Raw genomic sequence first — 22,119 nt, forward strand, 5'->3', positions numbered from 1 at the left:
GGAAGGTCAAAGTAAAAAACACAACTCCAGCTACGTAAATTATGTTGACGTATCTTACATCACGTTTCCGCACCATCCATACAGCAAGAGGCTGGCAGGAGCAAATGCTCCTGTTGGCTTCCCTTATCCCTTGTGACGAGCAGCAGTACTGGTGCCAAGAGGGGCACCCTTTGAGTTCAATCTAGTTGGTCTATACTACTCCCACTAAATCGAGCCCTGGAAGATCAACTGTGGCAGTGTTGATCTTCCATATAGTGTAGATGTGCCCAGAGAGAGAAGTTACTGACTGGACTTATGAGACTGCTCAAATCCCTTGAGTTGTCCTCCTATGGTAAGACGTAAGAGTACGCACAAACCAAACATAATTCAAACACTATGGAAATTAGAGCTTATTAAGCAGAGCACTCCTTACAGTATGTGTTTTATTTAGGGGCCAGCTTCTAGATTCATGTCCAGCTGTTCTGAATGCTGTCACCATATGTTGCAATGACTATCACTTAACACTGGATTTCATAAAACTTCACAGTAAGGCCATTCTTTTTCTTTGTAGACCCCATCCAACTATAGGACCAATTCTGTTGGAGAACTGTCATCCCTACACCATCAGCAGAACTAATACTACTTCCAGCATATGCAGAAACTGTACAGCATCTGCTACAAGTTTCAGATAAAAGCTCCCACAGGTTATGCACAGTCCAGAGTAAAAGAGAGTGCAGCGAGCACAAGGTGCTATACCTATTGGGCACTGCAGAGGAGACAGGTCAGGAGGCAAGTTGTAACTGAGTAGTAGGGGGAGAGCAAATGTTGATATACAAAGAGTACAAGGAATGTGCCTGCTGCACAACTGAGCATACAAGCAAGGACAAGGCAGAATTTTGTCCAAAATAAAGTGAATCTCAACTATCCTCCCTAAACTGAACATAGATTCCTGACTCTTCTCACTATCATTGAAGCTCATGCGTGAAAATGACTTGGACTTCCTACCCTGATTTCCCACCCTGGTTACCCAGACAGCAGGAACCTGTGACCACCATTCACAGTTTGCCTCAGTAAAATGGCACTGAACAGTGTCAGAGTTTTCATCCAAAAGGTAGCCTATATATTTGGGGGGAATAAAATGCTATGGCTGAAAAACTACATCATTCTACTTAAATCTGTGTGATGTGCTTTATTTCTAATTCCCTATAATGATAACATTCACAAGCTGTTCCTTTATTTTTGTGGACTTGAAGCCACTCTTTTCTAGATTTTTTCCCCCATATTTCTTGCATGTTTACAGAAACTGTTGCACTACTGAATGATTAAATGAAATGAGTGGAACATGTTCCTCTGATCTCTGCAAGGGCAAACAGAAAAATCATTGTATTTAATCTGCATTAAACGTTTCTGTCTGACAACAGGGTTGCTAATAATTAACCCAGCATGTCAACTCCTATTTCTCTGGACCATTGGTTTCATAAACTCAAACTTGCATGTTATGGGATTAAAGGCATAGTTCAGCAGATTATTTTGCATTATCAATTTAGAGAGGTACTTTATTCAGATCAAATTATAACTTTTATGTGTTTCGTAAGTATTTAGGAGAGCAATGCCAGTAGAACAGTTCAGAAGAAAATTCCATTCCATCCAAACTAATTCAGTTGGAGGCTACCAATGAACTCAAGCTTTTATGAGTATAGTTATGGCAGGTATGAGATATTGTGTTCCAACATTCTGAGTATATATGGTCATGTTATCTATTTTAATATCCTTCCTAGGTAACCAATGGCCAAAAGTCATGCCAAAGTGTGTTTCAAAAATATAGTGTGTTATAATAAAGTGTATTCGGCAAATGGAAATGCAAACCTGAAAAACATACAGAGAGGAGAAGTAAACCTGTTCTTTAGCTGAGATTTCTTAACTATTAAAAGTCAGAAAACAATTGGTTGTATGAGCCAATTTTCCTGCCTATTTCCCCTTAAAAGTAAATTACTAATGTTATATCATAGCACAAGATCAGTAGGTTCCAAGTGAGCACCTCTGGAGTGAAATGGCGAGAGAGGAACTTAGGTCATGAGGCATGGGCTCTTCTGAGCAGCAAATGATCTAACTCTGTGAATTCTAGTGCATTTAAGCTACCCTCAACTCACAGACAGTCTGTTGGGGACTATTCCAGCAGCCTCATGCTCTTCTAACTTCTCTTCCCAGGCAAGAGACAGAGAGAGAAAATCAGAAAGCTCTTACTAGTCCCTGACAATCACCACTGCTCATATCTCATCTACAGCAGAGACTGTGTCCCTCTGTCTTCACCACTGCGCTTCAGTGAGTGCCACCATCCTTCTCTGTGTAACCTCTTTCTTCTCCTACCCACTCTCCCTCAAGCCTTATTCTTCTTACCCTCAACTAACCATCTTGCAAAAGCTTCTCTAAATGTTTTTAAATTAGGTAGTGCTGTGGAATCAATCTTCAGTGAAAGTACATGCCCCTCTAACATCAGAGGGAGTTTCTGCTGTTGAAAGCACTTCCAGCCCAGCCCCCATCACCGGTGAGTATATCTATTGAAACATTACAAAATGCATCCATGCTACAAAATTCATGTTTAGCAGGCCAATGTTCAGATGTGTGGCTGTAAAGCACTGGCTCACTGCATATGATGATGCCTCTTCTGTTGCTAAACCTAGCCTTGTAAAGGAAGAGCATGTTCTTTGCTGATAGCTAATGCAATTCCTTTTTAAACTTAATTTATAGGGATTATGCTGTCAGTGTTGAAAGTGTTGGGCTTTGGTTCCCACTCTTGACTACGTGGCTCTGTACATGTGCATCTATGGGTCTTTCTATCTGGATGTGAGGATTTTGCTCAGTGCATTATGAAAAAAGGGTCTAGCTTCCACATGAGGATCCATGTTTCGATTTAAAATTTGCCACTCCCTCCCCTCCAAAAAAAATAAGTAGTGGAATATTTGTATCTATTGTTTTGTTTAAGTCCAGCTGAATTCTGTGCATACTGTATGCATGAACACAAGAGCTTTGGGGATTTTTTTTTTTTTTTTTTGTGAGTTGAAGCTCATCCTCTTGACTAAGGAATTAGAGCTCTTAGTGTTTTCCTTAAAAAAACTGGCACTATGATACATAGCATGTAGACTACATTGCTGGGTACTTCAGGACCTGATACATTACAATTCAAAATGTACACAGTAGGAAACAATTCAAATACTTACAGGTGGACCCCTTGGTCCTATTGGTCCCTGTACTCCCTGTGGTCCTTGTTCACCCTGTTTTCATGATAATAAGAATAAAGCATGATTGAAAACTGATTCTTTGCACAAAATAGGAATGTTCTTGTGAAAGACTCAGAAAAGAAGAAAAGTGATCTTACAGGTTTACCAGAATTTCCCATCAAACCTGCTCTCCCAGGGGCACCTGCATTACCCTGTTAGACAGAAAAGTTAAAATGTTAACCATGCCAAGCTACCAGTTACCACAGCAGTTTAAGAACATTAACAAAAAAAATTAACAAGCAATGAAATCAAATCACTTGTTGTACCCATTTTTGCTCTTACTCTTTATTCCCCATCTGATTCTCTTGTATGCAATGCCTCTAAGTTCTTCTCTTACTTTTGGACAGCAACAAAACATATTGATGGGACGCCAATTGTAGTGACTACATGGACACATGCAATTTATTTAAATTGAATCCCAACTTCCAATTAGATCTGTTTTGAGTTGCTCATGGTTTTCCTCAAAAAAATTTCTTTTAGTCTGTTAGAATCAAAAGCTTTTGTCATTTTATCCATGTAATGCAGCTGCATAAGTTGGTCTTACTAATGTATCTAATACTTTTTTTAAGTATAATATGCTATTTGTGTCAATTATATCCTTTAGCAGTGAATTCCATAGAATTTCTATATGTTGCATTTTAAAAATACTCATTTTTAAGTATTTGGAATCAACAAAACCTTCTCTTGTCTTTTATGCAAGATCAATGCTATTGTCACAATGAAAGAACTACAAAAACTGCAGACCAGCCACTGATTAAGTGTTTATTTACTTATCTGGCATGTATCATTTTTTATATCAACAGATATTTTCTTCATTTTATCACAATGATAAGAGGAACAAAACATCATTGGCTGTTTTAGAATTTGATACACACAAGATCCAGTTTTAGAGAAGAAATGGATTATTTAAACTACGATATTTTACCTTTGGGCCAGAAAGACCTTTGACACCTGGGGAGCCAGGTAAACCCTAAAAGAAACAACATTATAAATATCACCTATATGTTACTACAGAGTATAGAGAAGTATAAAAAGCACCTGCTGAAACTGTTGTTAAAAACGTAACTCTATATTCTCACAATAATAATTTACACTTTTCTAGTGCTTTTATCTGAAGATCCAGATACACTTTCCAAACAGCTGCCCCCCCATGAAGCAGGTAAGTAGTACAGGTTGGACCTCTCTGGTCTGGCTCCCTCAGGACCTGACCAGTCCTGAATGAGAGGATTTGCTGAACCAGGGAAAGCCCCTCCCCTAATGGCCACAATACCTGGCTCAGCTGGTTCTGCGGCTGGGGGCTGGGGCTGAAGCTTCCTGGCTGCCACTAGAGCTGGAGCTCCCTGGCCGAACTCTGGCCCTGTTCTGGCCCCACAGGCCAGGGAGCTCCAGCCCCAGGCACAGCCAGGGAGTTCTGGCCTCAGCCTCAGCTATGGAGCCAGGTGGCTGCAGAGCTCCTGCCGCAATAGCAGCCAGGAAACTCCACAGCTGCCTGGCTCTGGGGCTGGGGCCAGAGCTCTGTGGCAAGGCCAGAGCTTCCTGGTCTCTCCTGGGCTGGAGCTCCTGGACCACTGTGTCCAGAACTCTCTGCCATGCTGACCGCCCTCCATCCCTGACAGGGCACTCCCACCTGAGTTGCTGTCCCTTCCCCCACACTGGGCTCCTACCCCAGCACCAGATCTCCCTATTCCTGGGCTCTGTGGCCCAGAAATAACCATGTCCATGCCAGATCATGGATGTTGCTGGACCAGAGTCCCGGGTTAGGGAGGTGAAAGACTGTGCTTTGCACAAAAAGGCTGTGTTTATTCTTTCAAGTAGGAATAAGAGATCCTCTGGAAAAGGGCTTATTTTCCGGAGAATCACGTCTAGACTGGCGCTTTTCTCCAGGTTATCCCCAAGCCGGAAAAAAGCGGCAGCCATGTTAGTGCAAATGCCGCGGGGGATATTTAAATCCCCCGCGGATTTGCCTATTCCAAAGTGTCTAATCTGCATCCCTTTTCCGGAAAAGGGGTGCAGTGTAGACACAGCCAAAGGGTTTTTTGCGCAAAACGGACATGGCCACACTGCTTATTTTTGCGCAAAAAACCTCTTGTGCAAAAACACTCGGAATAGATTATGCAAATGAAGCACAACAAAATGCTAATCAGCACATCATTTGCATTGCCTCTTCTAGCAAAAACTCGTAGTGTAGGCATAGCGAGCAGAGTGATTGTAACCAGCCTAGGTAATATTCTTTTCCCTGGCACTAGAGATTGATTTTTTTCTCTATCTGCAAATATAAAGGAAACAAAGTTTTTAATTTGGGAATATTATGCACTATCCATATTCCTAACATATTCATCATTTTAAAACTATAAACTACAAGATTAAAAATAAAAATGTAATTACTGAAATGGTACATGAATTAAGAATAGCACTGTATTTTAACAGCAGAATAGTGCTATGCTTTTTATGTACATATTTTATGGTAGATTAAATTTGTTCTTAGTCATTCATACTGTTTGAATTAAATGAAACCCTTTTAACAGTCAAGTGCAGAGAGCCCCATAATGGGATAGCCGGTGATTCTCCTATAACAGGCAAATCCCTCACCTACAAAAAGCAAGTGCATCTGACCACTAGCTCCCCCACACTCTTTCCATATGGGACATTTTGGGGCAGGAGGAAAATATGGGGTGCTCCAGCAAGCCTAGAACAAAACAGGGGATTCTGCAGAACAGCCATGGGGAATTACTTCACCTAAGGTATACTTACTTGGTCAGCCTTAGGCTGTTCTAACCTGAACTGTGGATCAGTTTGGCCCTCAGTCAGTCTGGAGATTAGGGAAGGTGGAAAGCTATCTTTCACTACCTCGCTTTCTTTCCCAAACACAAGATCAGCACATCTGAGGAGTTAGCTCTTAGGCTGTGTCCAGACTCAAGGGTTTTTTCGAAAAAAGTGGCCTTTTTTTAAAAAAAAACCTTCACCTTTAAATTAAATCGAAAGAACGCGGCTTTTCTTTCGACGGCGGTAAACGTCATTTCACGAGGAAGAACGCCTTTTTTCGAAAGTGCTCTTTCGAAAAAAGGTGTTATTGAATGCCAACAGTGCTTTTTAGAAAGAGAGCATCCAGACTCACTCGCTGCTTTCTTTCGAAAAAGCGGCTTGCTTTTTCGAAAGTACTGCTTGCAGTCTAGACACTCTTTTTCAAAAGAGGCTTTTTCAAAAGATACTTTCAAAAAAGCCTCTTTCGAAAGAGGCTTGCAGTCTAGACATAGCTTTAGTGTTGATAAAGACAAAATAAAATCCTGATATACAAATATTGGAATCTAGCTTCAATCCTATAACTCAGACAAAAACAACTACCTCAGCAGCAGCAATGCCTCCTACACATCAGGATGACCACAACCCTCACATCCTACAGCATGAAATCCAAAAGCCACACCAAATAAATGCATTCCAACAAGTAATCCTGGATGCTTATGTTAAAATTTATAAGGCACTCAGCATAGGATTCAGAAAGATATTTAGGCACTTAACTCTCTTCATTTCAATGTGTGATGAGTAAGTATATAAACCTAGATAGGTGGACAGAATTACAGCGAGATAATGAGTAAAAAGAACTGAATAAAGACTAAATACTGGTAGAAAGAATGAAAACAGTATTCTATTGATTTATAAACTAATTCCTTTATATTTAAATCCAACTCAGACTCATAAACCACTGCTTTTAAGACAAGGTTTAGTAAACTTCACTGCCTGGAAAAACTTCTGCAAAATTAAAAACTTTTTGGGACACATCCTCAGATATGCCCACTGTGCACAGAGCAAAAGTCAGGTGTATAAAGCTCCTGCTTACCCTGTTCTGATCCTAATTCCCAGGACTTTTGCTATGTGCTCTTTTAGAGTAGCCCGTGGGCTGTTATAATTGTCTGCAAAGCATTGAACCCCTAGGCCAGAAAGAACTCCCAGTGAAATTACATGTGGGTTCATCCTTATTTAGTAATCTACTTCCCTATTATGCAGACAGCCAAGAGGCTGTTTTGCATGCAACCTCTATTGTGGCTATATACTTCCAAATCACTCTTGCACTGGAGTTAGCCTTCCTACAGCATTCACTCAATTTTTCCACCCAAAGTTGAATAGCAATGAAGCACAACACTGGGTACAAATGAATCTGAGGACCTGTTCCCTTCTTTGTGTTTGAATGGAATACTACTTCCACATTTAAAGATAAGATACCTACTGGCAGTCCTTGAAGTCCTGCATCACCTGGAACACCAGGTTTTCCTGATTCACCCTGAAAAAAAAAGATTTACATAAATTATATAAAATTGTATTAAATAAGTTAAAAAACTTTATTCCTAGAAAGCAGAAATAGAGTGACTGTAGACATTTAGATTAGCCAAGTATACGACAAATTGCCACAGTATTGTTTACAAACCAAAAGCAGTAACACAAATGAAAAACACACAAAATATATATGTTAGTGAGTGGAGCTACTGCAATTAGAACAATGTGAATCAAATTACATGTAAACTGAGATTGCTAGATAGACTACAGTTGCCTACCTTTGCTCCAGGCATTCCAGGGATCCCTTCTCGGCCATCAACCCCCGGTAAGCCCTTTAAACATAAATAGCAAATTGTTATGAAAAACATTCATTGCTTGGCTTAATGCTACTCCCCAGCATTTGCAACATAAAGGATCATGAGAGGGAGCAAGTTTTTAAAATAAATGAGATATACATACAGCTTCTCCTTTAGGCCCCGGGAGACCGGTTATTCCTCTAATACCTTGAGGACCCTAAAAAAAAAAATTGAAGTGACAGATGCATGAAGCATCATGTATTAGGTAAGTTACCATCAGCACATGTAATGAGATATATACTATTATTGCTAAATGTTTGCTTGTAAATGTTACTTGAACCTACCCTGTCTCCTTTTGGACCTGTTTCTCCCCGTAGACCTCTCTGTCCCTGGTCACCCTGCAGGAAATATTTTCATTTAGCAACAAAGTCAGAATAAAGTTAGTCATATTGATTAAAATAAATCACATAGAAAATCAAAGGTGAAATTCACTCTTCTGAAGAAAGTGTGTGCTTGGCCTTTGCAAAACTAGAACCCCAAATCAAGGGTTTAGGTCGGCTTTAACTGGTACATAGCAACTTTGTGGTTCCCTTCTAAATGGTGAATTTCAGGTCTATGTCTCTTTTTTGCATTATTTTGGAACATCTAAAGTTCCCAGTGAAGCCTGTTGGAGTTTGGGTACATAAAGATATCTAAATCCACTGCATGCTAGTGTCTGCTCACTAGTCCATTTGGGCAATTATAGGTAGGTACGTTGTTTTCTCAACCCTTTAAAATATATTAGCTGGTACTTTTCCTCCCTTTATTGCATCAAAACATCATTACAGGTATTTAAGTATTTATGCTCTGAGTGAGCAAATCTATATTTTTTCTGAGGAGGAAGCACTAATTCTAAATAAATATGTCTAATTTACATTGAAACTAAAATGTAATTTACATTGACGTGGATTGGATTATGCAGTTTATAGTTGTTAGGCCCTGATCAAGGCTAGAAGTTAAAGTGCTCACACAAGAGGTGTCACCACTTGCCTGATTTCTACTTGATAGAAACTACTTAAAAATTGACTGGGCCACAAATCCATCCTGCAGCTGCCCTGCCACGCCCCCACCCGCAGGCAAGTCGAGATCACATCAGGAAACCACACACCCCTGGCATGGTGGGGCAAGGAGAGAGAGACTTTGCATGCTCCCCTCCAACCGCAGAGAAAACCACATGCCCCTGGTGGGCTGGGCAGGGCAGGAGAGCCAGGGACTATGTCTTCTCACCCATCTCCAGGCCCTTTCTAGTGGTTGGGAAGCACAGCACTGTGAGGGGAGGGGAGGTGCCTCCCGAACTAAGGGGAAAGCCTCCCTTTGGCCCCTCTCCTTATGCTGCTGCATCCTTCCTTCCTTCCTTGGCAGGGATGGGATGCGTCCCCGATTGGCTTGGAGGTGGAAGGACCACAGGAAGTCTCCTCATACCACCAGGGGCACATGGTGCCCAGAGGGAAACTAAGAGCCAGGCACCCATGGCAGGATGGGATCAAAGACTTCACACACTCCTTGCCCCAGGCCAATCAGCCCTGCCCCTTCCACCCGAGGCCCACCTCTTCTGCCTGAGGCCCCTCCCCTTCTGGGGAGGCCGGCAACCATTTCCAAAATTCACGACGTGGCAGTTAAAATGGAACATAGACTCTTCTTCAGGTTTTGGAAGAAAGCTTTTCGGAGAACTGGACTTAGATATCACCCATGTCATAAGCATTTCCTGTTGTCTAGTTCTGGCAGCTCCCCTCTCAGCTGGCTGGCTTTTGTGAATCTTTTTCTTTAGCACCTAACTCTGCCCATGCATTATATGTGGAGCCTGGACACCTAACTTAAGGCTGAGGATTCCATTGGAGATAAGGTACCGGAAAGTTAAATACTGAACCATTGAGCCAAGAGTCATTTTATGGATCTGTTCCAATGTATAATAATAGTGTGCAAAAAGAAAACAACCCACTTCACCTTCAGAGCTCAAGAGGAGTTTACAGACTTTGCAGTGAGGAGTAAACATATTTTTAATAAGTGCTTGCTCTGCTGTTATCAAGTTGTATCATTAACTTCAGTAGCAACATTATCATACTCAAAATGTCTGAAAAAAGCTGATACAATACACAATACCACCAGTATAAAGGTGCTTAATTAGAACAATTTCTCTGCTTTTATTTCTCTTTTATTCTCTTTTATTTCTAAATATATTGAATTCTTTTATTATAATATCTAAACCACCCAAACTGTTTTCGCCACCAAAACAAATATTGTTAGAAAAGGGATAAAGTGCCCTTGTGTAAATGAATAATATTTAGCTTCTATTGGAGCTAAAATTATTTGCTTATCCTCGTATATGAAAAGGAAGCATCTGCTTATCCTCGTATATGAAAAGGAAGCATATCATTCAACTGAATAATTAAGGGAGAAGTTTTTCTGTTTTGTTTGTAAAACAAGTGATTTTTGTGTTTTCAAAACATAAGAGTGCCCATAGCCATGTTACGAGAGTGGACAGGGATAGATGCAAAGTTATGTATGACGTGCCCAATTTTTTAAAAAACATTTTTTCTTTATTTGTTACACGTGTTATTTGAAAAATATGAGTTGTTATACCACCTTAGTCTAGCCCATCTTCTTTTATAAGTTATAGAAAATCATCTGTTCCTCATGCTTCAGACATAGAAATGCTCAAACACACACAGGTTAATTGTGCAATGTTACATCATGGACTGGAGAAAAAAATATTTACACACATTAAAATTCATACAGTAAATGCTTATATCCTTCTGCATGAAGAAATCCCATCTAACATAGATTAAGTCAGATCAACTATAAGGTAGAATGTTATGTGAAGGGTGGTTGGGGTCACAATGAGAGAGCTATGTCGACACTGCAGGCTTTGCTCAAGAATTGTTTTGTGCAGGAGTTTCTGCACAAAAATTCTTGTGCGAGAATGCGTCCGCACTGCCATATGCTTTTGCACAAGAGATGTGCTTTTGCACAAAAGCATCCATGGCAGTGTGGATGCTCTCTTTCACAAGAAAGCTCTGATGACCATTTTAGCCATAGGGTTTTCTTGCACAAGAAACCTCTGTTGCCCGTCCACACTGCCTTCTTGCTCAACAGCTCGTGAGCAACAGGGCTTACTCCTCGTGGAGAGAGGAATAACTCTTGCGCAAGAAGCCCTCTGTTCCAATGCTTTACTGTAAATTTACTTGCTCAAGAACATGCGTGCTGTGTAGACGCGCCGCATGTTTTTGTTTAAGAACACCTGTTCTTGCTCAAAAAGCCTGCAGTGTAGACATAGCCAAGAAGAATAATGAACCTAGGTTAGAGTGGGCAATAAAATGGTGGTGATTCGCCATAGTTAGCCCCTTGAGAGATGCCACCACTATATTTACCTGCACCTCCACAGGTACCAGCAACTGCAGCTCCTGTTGACCGCAGATCACGGTGCGGACTGGGATACAGCTTCCCACAGCTCCCATTGGCAGGGAATGGCGATACCTGAGAAGGCGCAAGTAAATATAGCAGTGGTGGCCCGCCAAGGGCTAATCCTAGCAGACCAGATCTAGCACATGGACCATTAGTTGCCCTCCCCTGAACTAAAAGGCTGCGTCTAGACTGGCATGATTTTCCGCAAATGCTTTTAACGGAAAAGTTTTCCATTAAAAGCATTTGTGGAAAAGAGAGCCTAGATTGGCACGGACGCTTTTCCGCAAAAGCACTTTTTGCGGAAAAGCGTCCGTGCCAATCTAGACGCACTTTTCCACAAAAAAGCCCCAATTGCCATTTTCACGATTGGGGCTTTTTTGCGCAAAACAAATCTGAGCTGTCTACACTGGCCCTTTTGCACAAAAGCTTGGAGCAAAAGGGTCTTTTGCCCGAACGGGAGCAGCATAGTATTTCCGCAAAAAGCACTGATTTCAGACAGTAGGAAGTCAGTGTTCTTGCAGAAATTCAAGTGGCCAGTGTAGACAGCTGGCAAGTTTTTCTGCAAAAGCAACTGCTTTTGCGGAAAAACTTGCCAGTCTAGACACAGCATAAATGTTTGTGAAGGGTACTTGGGGAGACAATTAGGGTATGTCAAAATAACTTTCCTAGAGTTTACACAGCCAAACTGCTATTTCGAAATAAATTTGAAATAGCGGAGTGCTTAATTCAAATTTAGCAAAACTCATTCCACAAGGAATAATGCCAAATTCAAAATAGCTATTTCGAAATAAGTGCTCTGTAGACACTTATATCGAAATAGGGGGCCTCCAGCCTTCCCAGGGTACCCTGGTGGCCACTCCAGCCTCAACCAAGAACACTCCTATCCTTCCCCCCTCCCCGAAGCCCTTAAAGGGCTTGACTCTGGCCACAGTGCCTGTGCCAGCTCCAAGCCTGCCAGCCCAGAGCCAGCAGTCACTGCCCCGACCCAGTAGCCCCAAAACAGGATCCAGCAAGCCACTGGCAGCCTGCCTTCCACCGCTCCCCAAGAGCAGTCTGCCAGCTCCCAGGAGCCTGCCAGGGCCTGGAGAAGGTGGGCGCCTTCCTGGTCCAGGATGAAGATCATGGACCTTATTCAGGTTTGGGGGGGGATGCCCCAACATCCATGATCTCCACACTAGACAGAGGAACGTTGCCGTCTATGGCAGGATAGCTGCCAGTCTGGCCACCAAATGCCACATGCAAACCCAGGAGCAGGTTTGCATGAAAATCAAGTTAGTCCAGCGAGACCTCCCAACCCTGAGCCCTGAGCTTCTCCTCCACTTCTTCCCCTTGCTTCCTCCTTCCAGCTCCTTCTTCCCAGGTTTCCCCCTCCCCACTCTCACCCTCTTTTCTCCCCTATCCCACCTCCTTTCCCCAGTCTCACTAGAGTTTCATTTCCCACCCCCCCCCCGCCTAGTTTTGTTAAATAAAGAGAGTTTGTGTTCATGAAAATACGTGTATTTTATTTGACATCAGAAAGGGGGGTTAGGGAGGGGTAAGTGGAAGGATGTGAGGGAGGAATGAGGCACAAGACCCAGTGGGGCAGACCAGGGAGGCTCTTAGTGCTCCTCAAGGTGGAAGCTCTCCCACAAGGCTTCTTGGTTACTGAGAGCCCCCAATGGACCTCCCGGATGGCAGCCTGCAGAAAGTGCAGCCAGGCTCACAGCAACACGTCCACAAGAAGCACCAGAGTACCCAGGGGCAGCTCTGGCTCCATGCTGCAGAGTGCTGTGATGTCACGAGTGAGGGCAACCAGAGCACTCAGAGACAAAATGTTTTGCTTTCCCTCATTGAGGTAGGCGAGCAAGCAGGGAAAGCTGACAACTGGCTATCCGGGGGAGATGGGTCCCTTTAAGCACGGGCCTCAGATAGCCTCAGGCAGCAGCCACACAAAGTAACTCCTGACCTGATGCCCTGTTGGCCTTGGTTCCGTCTGGCCTTAAATGCGATTCAGCGTCCACTCACTGTGGATGCACTATTTCGAAATAGCCAAACACTATTTCGAAATGCATTTTCTGTGTAGACTTATTTTGAATTAACTATTTATATAGATTTATATATAAGATATTTCAAAATAACGCTATAGTGTAAACATACCCTTAGAGCAGTGGTCCCCAACCTTTAGAGGTTCCCGGGTGCCTGGGAGGTGGGGCCATTCACGTGCCGGGTGCCTGGGGGCGGGGCCGTGCGTCCGGGGGCACACCAGAGGACTGGGATGCCCTTGCACCTGGCGCAGACGTGTGCCCTAGGGCCGGGGCTGGGGCCGCCCGAGCGCCTTGTGCTGTGGGCCCGGGGCCGGCGCTGCCGCCTGAGCCACACACCTGGGGCCAGCACCGGCGCCGCTCGAGCACCATGCGCCCGAGCGCCCACATGTGCCCCGGGGCAGGGGCCGCCCAAGCGCTGCGCACCCAGTGCCAGTGCGTGTCACGTGCCTGGGGCCAGCGCCTCCCGTGCACCAGGGGCGGGGCCGGTCCAGGTTGTCAGCGGGCACACACGAATGCCCCAGCGGGCGCCATGGCGCCCGCGGGCACTGCATTGGGGACCACTGCCTTAGAGAAATAGAATGATCTTAGGTAATATGGGGCAATTACTTCCAGATTCCCTCAGAATCTGCTTACCCATGAAACATGTTGAAAACCTTTATAACTGGGACACTGATGCCAAAGAGTGGCAACTGTAATCCTCAGTAAGGGTATGTCTAGATAACATGCCTCTGCTGACAGGGAAATGAGGTTTACAGGAGCAGTTGACAAAGGCTTCCCCTGTCGACCAATCCATGTCTTGACTTGTGCGCTGTGCCAATGATCAGCTGAACCGGCACAGCGTGGCGGCCGTTTTTATTTTAATGAAGCCGGGAATATTTAAATCCCTGCTTCATTGACTATGTCGGGTATCCTATTTTATGTGTCTCCGTCAGCAGAGGTATGTAGTCTAGACATACCCTAAATGGTATCATTTGATCTCTTTCTCCTTCCCTTCATTTCCTCCCCACCTTCTCCCATTAGTTTAGCTAGATCTGAGAATTGAAAACCTGGGAAACTAGGGGGATGTGGTAGGTTGACAGGGAAGTACAAGGAAAAAGAGGCCTATTGTGCCCTCTCTCTTAATTTTCTCTGAGGATACCTGTACTGATCATTCTTTAAAAGTTTGTATTTCAATACTGAATGTAACACAACCATGGGCATGCTTTCACTAAAAGGGCCAGAGGCCTGGAGAAAGTTTGGAAGCCTTTACAAGAACCTGAAGAGTTTTGGACAGGAAAATAAGAGTGAATGCTAACTTTGGAACATTAACATGGCAGCTGGGACTGGTGAAAATTACCCAACAAGAACATCATGCTGCAGTAAACAGAGGTGGAACTAGAGCAGTTCCAACATAACCAGGAGTCTCACAGTTGCAACCAGCTGTGAAGTATATAGCAGCATGTAAAGCAATGGTATCCAACCTGAAGACTGGAGTGGGAATGTTTGTGGCCCCCAGGACACAGAATTGTTCCCTTTCAGTGCAACGATTTAGATATCGGCATAGAAAGTACGCTTATTAAGTTTGCAGAGGGTTGCAACTGCTTTGGAGGATAGGGTCATAATTCAAAATGATCTGGACTATTGGAGAAATGGTCGAAGGTAAACAGGATGAAGTTTAATAAGGACAAATGCAAAGTGCTCCACTTAGGAAGGAACAATCAGTTTCACACATACAGAATGGAAAGCGACGGTCTAGGAAGGAGTATGGCAGAAAGGGATCTATGGGTTATAGTGGACCACAAGCTAAATATGAATCAACAGTATGATGCTGTTGCAAAAAAAGCAAACATGATTCTAGGATGCATTAGCAGGTGTGTTGTGAGCAAGACATGAGAAGTCATTCTTCCGCTCTACTCTGCACTAATTAGGCCTCAGTTGGAGTACTGTATCCAGTTCTGGGCACCACATTTCAAGAAAGATGTGGAGAAATTGGAAAGGGTACAGAGAAGAGCGACAAGAATGATTAAAGGTCTAGAGAAAATGAGCTATGAGGGAAGACTGAAAGAATTGGCCTTGTTTAGTTTAGAAAAGAGAAGATTAAAAGGGGACATGAAAGTGATTTTTAGGTATTTAAAAGGGTGTCAAAAGGAGGAGGGAGAAAACTTGTTCTTCCTGGGCTGTGAGGTTAGGACAAGAAGCAATGGGCTTAAACTGCAGCAAGGGAGGTTTAGGTTGGAAATTAGGAAAAAGTTCTTAACTGTCAGGATGGTTAAACACTGGAATAAATTACCTAGGAAGGTTGTGAAATCTCCATCTCTAGGGATATTTAAGAGTAGGTTAGATAAATGTCTATCAGGGATGGTCTAGACAGTACTTGGTCCTGCCATGAGGGCCAGGGACTGGACTCGATGACCTCTCGAGGTCCCTTCCAGTCCTAGTATTCTATGATTCTATGAACTATGTCAAGAAAAAAATGCCCTGAAATGTTTAAACCAAAGTGTTTGAATTAACTCTTTTACTACAGGGATGCAGATGGGGGTCACCTCTTTCTCCATTGCCTCAGGAGCAGCTCTGAAGTGAGTAGGAAGCATACTGAGCAACTGCTCTCCCATCATTGCTGTAATTGCCATGCAGCTCACCTGCTAGGCAACTGCTCAAGAGGCTGCACAAGTGGCTGGACAAAGCAGCATGGATTGTTTCATTTCCTGCTTTCCTGTCCGAATGCAGGAAACTCGATTGGTTCTGTCTGCACCTGTTGTTGTGCCTACCAAAGAATGATTCCCCTCCTACCAAACCTACCCCGAGGGGAAATGAGAGAGAAGCTGACAAACAACACTAATAATAGCTCACTTATCCTAGAGAAGTCTCCCCTCAAACTGCTCTGACTTATGCCAGCTAGAGATGTCCCCCAAAAGCTATAAACCAGCTGGGGCTAGCCAGATCAGTGTGCTTCATCTATTCCTCCTTCCAACCCCCGGAGCCAAACAGTGCAAAGTACATGCACTGGGGCAGGTGGCCTGCTCTAAAGTATTGTCTGTAACCCTTTGACCTTGGTGAAATAATGTGTTCAGCCCTGGAGATGAACATATTAAGCAGCACTGCTGCTGAGAATGTAGGTGCTGGAAAGATTTCAGCTTTCTCAATGTGGTAATACATGAGCCACACTACAGATAGAACAATGTCTATTGTGGCTGTTGTGGAATTAGCTAGGGGCTAGTTCCAGGAGCCCTTAAAGACCAGCTGCCCCTGAATTCTAGTTAAGGTAAGTGACTATTTAATACTTGGTATGAAAATATGTAATCTTTTGAAATCATAACTAATCTCAGTGGCCCAAATTCTTCTCTCATTTGTACTGATATCAGTGGAATCACACTGAATTTACAATGATCAAATGAGACTAGAATTTTGTCCTTTGGTCTTAATTTATCCACAGATCAATTGCACTCTTGTATCAGAGATGTCAGGGTAAACTCTCACCTTCATACTTGTAAGGAAAAGACATCTTAAATCACTTATTACCTCCTCTCTGTTTAGGAAAACCTTCAATTCCACATACCGAGGGAAACCCGTTGCCAAAGCAGACATCCGCCTGTTATATGTCTATAAACTTACTTAACTTTGAAGGATCTTGCTAATACAAAGCTCTACTTACAGATCCACCAGGGAGCCCTCGAGGACCAGCGTCACCATCCAGGCCACGGGCACCCTACAAAATAAAGAGATAATACAAGATAGCAGAGCTGACACTCTGAGACCTACTGAGTATCTACATATCCCACTTACTGCACCTCTCTGAATTTGTAATACAAATAGTTTTACAAAGTGCTTTTTAATTTTCTTTAAACTCTAGTTAAATGCCAGCATATATTATATATGGAATTACATCATTCCTCTATTAATATGTACTGGTCAATGATGAATTAAGCCACTTAAAACTATTTTAGAACAATTCATTGTTATCCGTAACTAATTCCCTGTATTACACCAAAACAAATTGCACATATATAGCATTATGGACTGACACCAGCATGTGAACTGCATTTGAATAATTCAAAACAGTTGATTTTTATATAGCGTATTATACAACTATCTTCAAAAATGCTTTATAGAGAGAATCACTTATAAGTCAATGTGAAAAGAAATGTATTCAGGAAAGATTTAGAAAGGATAAGGAACGTGTGTCTCAAAGAGAGCCATTAAGTTTTTCGTATTGCTGGGGCAGAAATATAAGTGGCCAAATAACAGTGGAGCATGAAGGGACATAGCAGGAACATATGGTTGGAGTAGCAGAAAGAGAAAGAGGGAGAAGTCAGTCAGTAAAAATTTCAGAAAAGTTGAAAAGGCTAGTCATGGAGAATTTAAAAATCAGAGAAGCAGTTTGATTGGGTTCCAAAGACTAATAGGAAATCAGTGAAGATTAATAAGAAAATAAAATGGAATGGTTCCACTTCATGGGTTGAGAGATTATTCTGGTCACTGCATTCTGCCCCCCACAAAGTGCATGTAAAAATCAGGAACAGTGAGATGTTATTAATGAATGGATAATGATTCAGGAAGAGCAGAATGAATTCCCAAAATATTCTGGTCATGGTAATAAGTGAATGAGAAGATGGAGGAAATGCAAAAATCTGGGTGGACAATGGATATCAATAGATCTGAATAGGTATTGTATGTTGTCAACATTGAGAACTGGCCTTTTGCACCAGGGAAATAAATTTCAATAAACAGTGAGTTTTGCTTTCCATATCGCGAGTTGGATACTCAGACTGGATTTGTGCCATTCTGTTCAGTGACTGGCTATCAAAACTGAATTAGTGAAAGTGACCCATGAACCAAAGCAAGCAAGTAAAAACAGGAGAAGAAAAACTAGACAGGTTGAAGAGGTCACAATCAGGGAAAGGAATAGTCAATACACTTTGGTTTTATTTCAGAAGTTTATGCCCAGTGTAAATTAAGTTCCCATTGCATAGTGACCCGGGGTTTAAAAAGTGATGTGTAGTGGCCCACTCCAGCTACCAGCTGCATGACTGATAGCAATAACTACTAGTACTGCACTTACTTTGTTCCCTTTGGCTCCCATTATTCCAGTTATGCCTCTCAAACCTTGAATCCCCTGGAAATGAAAAGTAAGAAGAGTATTGTGACAATTTAGATCATACTACTCTTTCATTGTAGAAATACAGTAGTTTTCAGATAGTAGTCTTCTTAAGATACTATATATTCTCTTTGTCTTCTGCATTAAAATGTTTAATTCATATGGTAATTTGAAAACTGCACCATTAATAAAATATCACATCAGAACATAGGTAGTTCAGTTTAGAGAAATTCTCAGATACACCAAAACTGCACCAAAACTTCAAACACAAGTATAGTTTAGGGCCAAGAAAAACACTCATTGTTCATAAAGTTGAAGAGAATCTCTTAAAAAAATCTGTGAGGAACTGGGTCTAGGGTTTTGTATTTAAAAGAAACATTTTACAGACTATTTCAATCCTTATAAAGCTACCCCTCCAGCCTAGCAAAACCTTTTTTTAGGCAGACATCTCTTTCTCTGCCTTCTGAATCCTGGATTGTAGTGGTCATCACTTAAAAAATATTGTGATTTTGAAGATCTGTTAATAAACCCACCTAGTGATGATGCAGTGGAGTTGAAAGAGCATTGTGTTATTTCCTGATGAATTCACCACATGAGAACTTGTCTGGGCATAGGCCACTAACTACAAGTGTGTTAAATGACTAGGCCTGTCTGAAGACAATCACTACAGATCCCCTTCAGGAACAGAAAATGGATATTTTAGTATAGTGAGCTCAGGCAACTACTTTATCAGGGAAATTGTATCAGTCTGAAGTACAAGAAAAGACTGTATTCTTTATTCTGTGCAATCTCTTGTAATTTGTTAAGCTCTAATTAGACTTCCGTGTTTATCTAGACCTCCAGGATTTATAACTTGTAAGTTATAAGCATGAAGGATTATTCAGGCTTACTGAGTGATTTTATTTCCCCCAAAATTGTACTAGTCGACTCTCCAGTCAAACTTGAGTACAGTAAGCATTACAGAATTTTTTTCAGCCCCAGAAAAATAGAAGTCTTCACCATCCACACTTCTTTCTCCTGACTCCTACCAGGAAACAACAGACTATGACAAAGGAAGTAAGCATGGCCTGATTGTTTGGGATGTTGTTGTTGGGAATGACCCCCTTTGCTCTTTCCCATTCCCTACTGCCTGTCCTAGCTATGGGAACTGGAAGGAGGTCTGATCACAGAGGAACCTACTAATGAAGAAAAAACAGGAACAGGGAACTTAGGATTCTTGGGGAAGGCACAATGAAACTATAGAAAGAGTATGCCACAATCTGCCCTATACTGGTGGTCACTAAGGCTATGTCTACACTATCACTTTTGCTGGAAGAAGCAAAGTAAATGAAGAGCGGATTAGCATTTTCTTGTGCTTCATTTGTATACTCTCTTTCGTTCCGTTTTTGCTATAGGGGGTTTTGTGAAAAAACAGGCAGTGTGGCTGTGGCCTTTTTGTGCAAAACCCCCTTTTTCCGCAAGATCCTTATGTGTCTCCGGGACAGGCATAAGGATCTTGAGGGAAAAGGGGGTTTTGTGCAAAACGGTCATGGCCACACTGCCTGTTTTTGTGTAAAAACCCTTAGCACAAAAACGGAAAGAAAAAGAATATGAAAATTAAGCACAAGAAAATGCTAATCCGTGCTTCATTTACATTGCCTCTTGCAACAAAAGTCATAGTGTAGACATAGCATAAATGCCCAGTTCTGTAAAGGATATATCTACTCTGCAAAAAAAAAAAAAAAAAAAAAAAAAACCTTGTGGCAGCAAGTCTCAGAGCCAAGTTCTAGAGACATGGGCTCATATTGCCATGCTAAAAATAGACTTGTTAGATGTTCCCACTCAGATGAGGAGCATGGTCTCAAAGGTTGAGCTCCAACACAAGTGAGAACATCTGGGAAGTTAATTTTTAGTGCTATTGCGCAAGCCCAAATCTGTGGAAGTGGGTTCTGAGATTCTCTGCTGCAGGGTTGTGGTGTTTTTTTGTTTTATTTTTGTCAATATAGATGTGCCATAATTCTTAAAGTTGAGCACATCTATGTCACGTAACTCATGCACTGTAAGGCCATTAAAGTCCAATTCAGTCATCTAGTAGCCCCCATGGTTTAAAAAAAATAATATAAGAAACACCATACTAATTGTGCACAATGTAAAAGCATTATAAGAACCAGGCCATGACTGCAGAAAAGGGCATGTTGTGAGATTTTACTATGCAGTTTTAAATATTTTAGCTTTATTCATGATCAGTGTCATATTATTAAAAGATGGATGTGTAATATTTTTTAATTTCTAATGCTTATAATAAAAGATATGGTCACATCAGACAAATTGATAGTGCTGTTCAAAAGGAAATACTTTACTGGAGGGCCTTGAGCTCCAACATCACCTATGACTCCCTGGGCACCTTCCTCACCCTGGAAAAAAAAAGAAAAAGAAAACTGAAGCAAATACATACCAGGAATGGTAAAACACTATCAATATAAGAGTTACCACTTCTTACTTAAAGATTCTTGTCAACATGCTCTACATTGAAGAAAACACAGAATAAGACACATTTTCTGCCCCACAACACTTAACATTAGTAAATTAAGATACATAATATATTGGCTCATTAAATCACAACACAATTCAACCATTTCTGTATTAAAAAATTCTTTCTTTGCCAAATCAATTTTTATAGGCTTCATGGAAGAAATGTGTTTTTAAAAGGACTATGAATTAAGATAAGGGGGTCATTTCATGCAAAAAAAAGCAAGGATATTTTAAATTTAGGCTAAATTATTTACATTTTTCTCACAGTTACTAATCCAAGGTTTGTTAATTCATATTTTAAAAACAGTAATGAGGTTTAGTCCGGAGTCTGAAAACTGGATGTGTGTACTGGTAGCCTTACATGCAATGTAGTATTATCCTTCGGTGTTATTTTTATTAAACCAAATACTGTGTCTAATTAATCTGGAAACCTTCCTAGTAACCAGCTGGCACCGTGCCTTATGCTGTTAGAGACCAGAGCTACAATTCAAGCTAGGATGACTTACAAGAGGTCGTTCTGGGACACAACAAAGATTTGTCAACTCTTAAAGCTCAAGAATAATGAAAAGGTGGGGGACTACTTCTGAGAAGTTAATATTGTTTTAACTGTACATGTGGATAAGGAGCCTGAGTTTATGGCACAAACTTTTTTCCTTATTTTTAAGGTCTTTTAAAGTGCTAGATTGCCTACCATGGAAAGAGAAGTCCTCTATGGAATAAAAAGCTGTGTTATGGCCGAAGGTGCCCCAGATTTCTTCACAAACTATCCAACAAGCCCATTCCAAATTAATTATGTTTTTAGGTGAGAATGTAGTTCAGTCTTCAAGCAGATTCAGTTCTTGGCCCTTTCCTTTATCTCTACTGTGGTTTCTCTTTCTTTTCCTCTCTTCACCATACACCTCTATATAGTATTCTCTCTTCTCTCTTTTCCCCCAGGATGCCATCTCATTCTCTTTTTGTTCTCTCCGGCTACGTCTAGACTGGCATAATTTTCCGCAAATGCTTTTAACAGAAAAGTTTTTCCGTTAAAGCATTTGCAGAAAAGAGCTTCTAGATTGGCACGGACGCTTTTCCACAAAAGCACTTTTTGCGGAAAAGCGTCCGTGCCAATCTAGATGCAGTTTTGCGCAAGAAAGCCCCGATCGCCATTTTCGCCATCGGGGCTTTTTTGCGCAAAAATTTTTAGCTGTGTACACTGGCCCTCTTCCGCAAAAACATTTCCAGAAAAGGGCTTTTGCCCGAACGGG

General features: G+C 41.8%; 1 protein-coding gene across 1 annotated transcript in view; it reads right to left on the bottom strand.

Annotated features, from left to right (window-relative positions):
- COL9A1 (collagen type IX alpha 1 chain) overlaps nt 1–22,119 on the bottom strand; it is a 110,196-nt gene that overhangs the window by 38,296 nt on the left and 49,781 nt on the right. The window contains exons 18-27 of the mRNA XM_006127230.5: nt 20,701–20,754; nt 18,326–18,379; nt 16,919–16,972; nt 8,167–8,220; nt 7,986–8,039; nt 7,805–7,858; nt 7,480–7,533; nt 4,183–4,227; nt 3,356–3,409; nt 3,198–3,251 (exon numbers count right to left, since the gene is read on the bottom strand). Coding sequence (XP_006127292.1) covers nt 3,198–3,251; nt 3,356–3,409; nt 4,183–4,227; nt 7,480–7,533; nt 7,805–7,858; nt 7,986–8,039; nt 8,167–8,220; nt 16,919–16,972; nt 18,326–18,379; nt 20,701–20,754 — 531 coding nt within the window. The remainder of the gene's footprint in view (nt 1–3,197; nt 3,252–3,355; nt 3,410–4,182; nt 4,228–7,479; nt 7,534–7,804; nt 7,859–7,985; nt 8,040–8,166; nt 8,221–16,918; nt 16,973–18,325; nt 18,380–20,700; nt 20,755–22,119) is intronic.

This window comes from Pelodiscus sinensis, chromosome 3 (genome assembly GCF_052426305.1).
Source record: "Pelodiscus sinensis isolate ZL-2025 chromosome 3, ASM5242630v1, whole genome shotgun sequence".
NCBI lineage: Eukaryota > Metazoa > Chordata > Testudines > Trionychidae > Pelodiscus > Pelodiscus sinensis.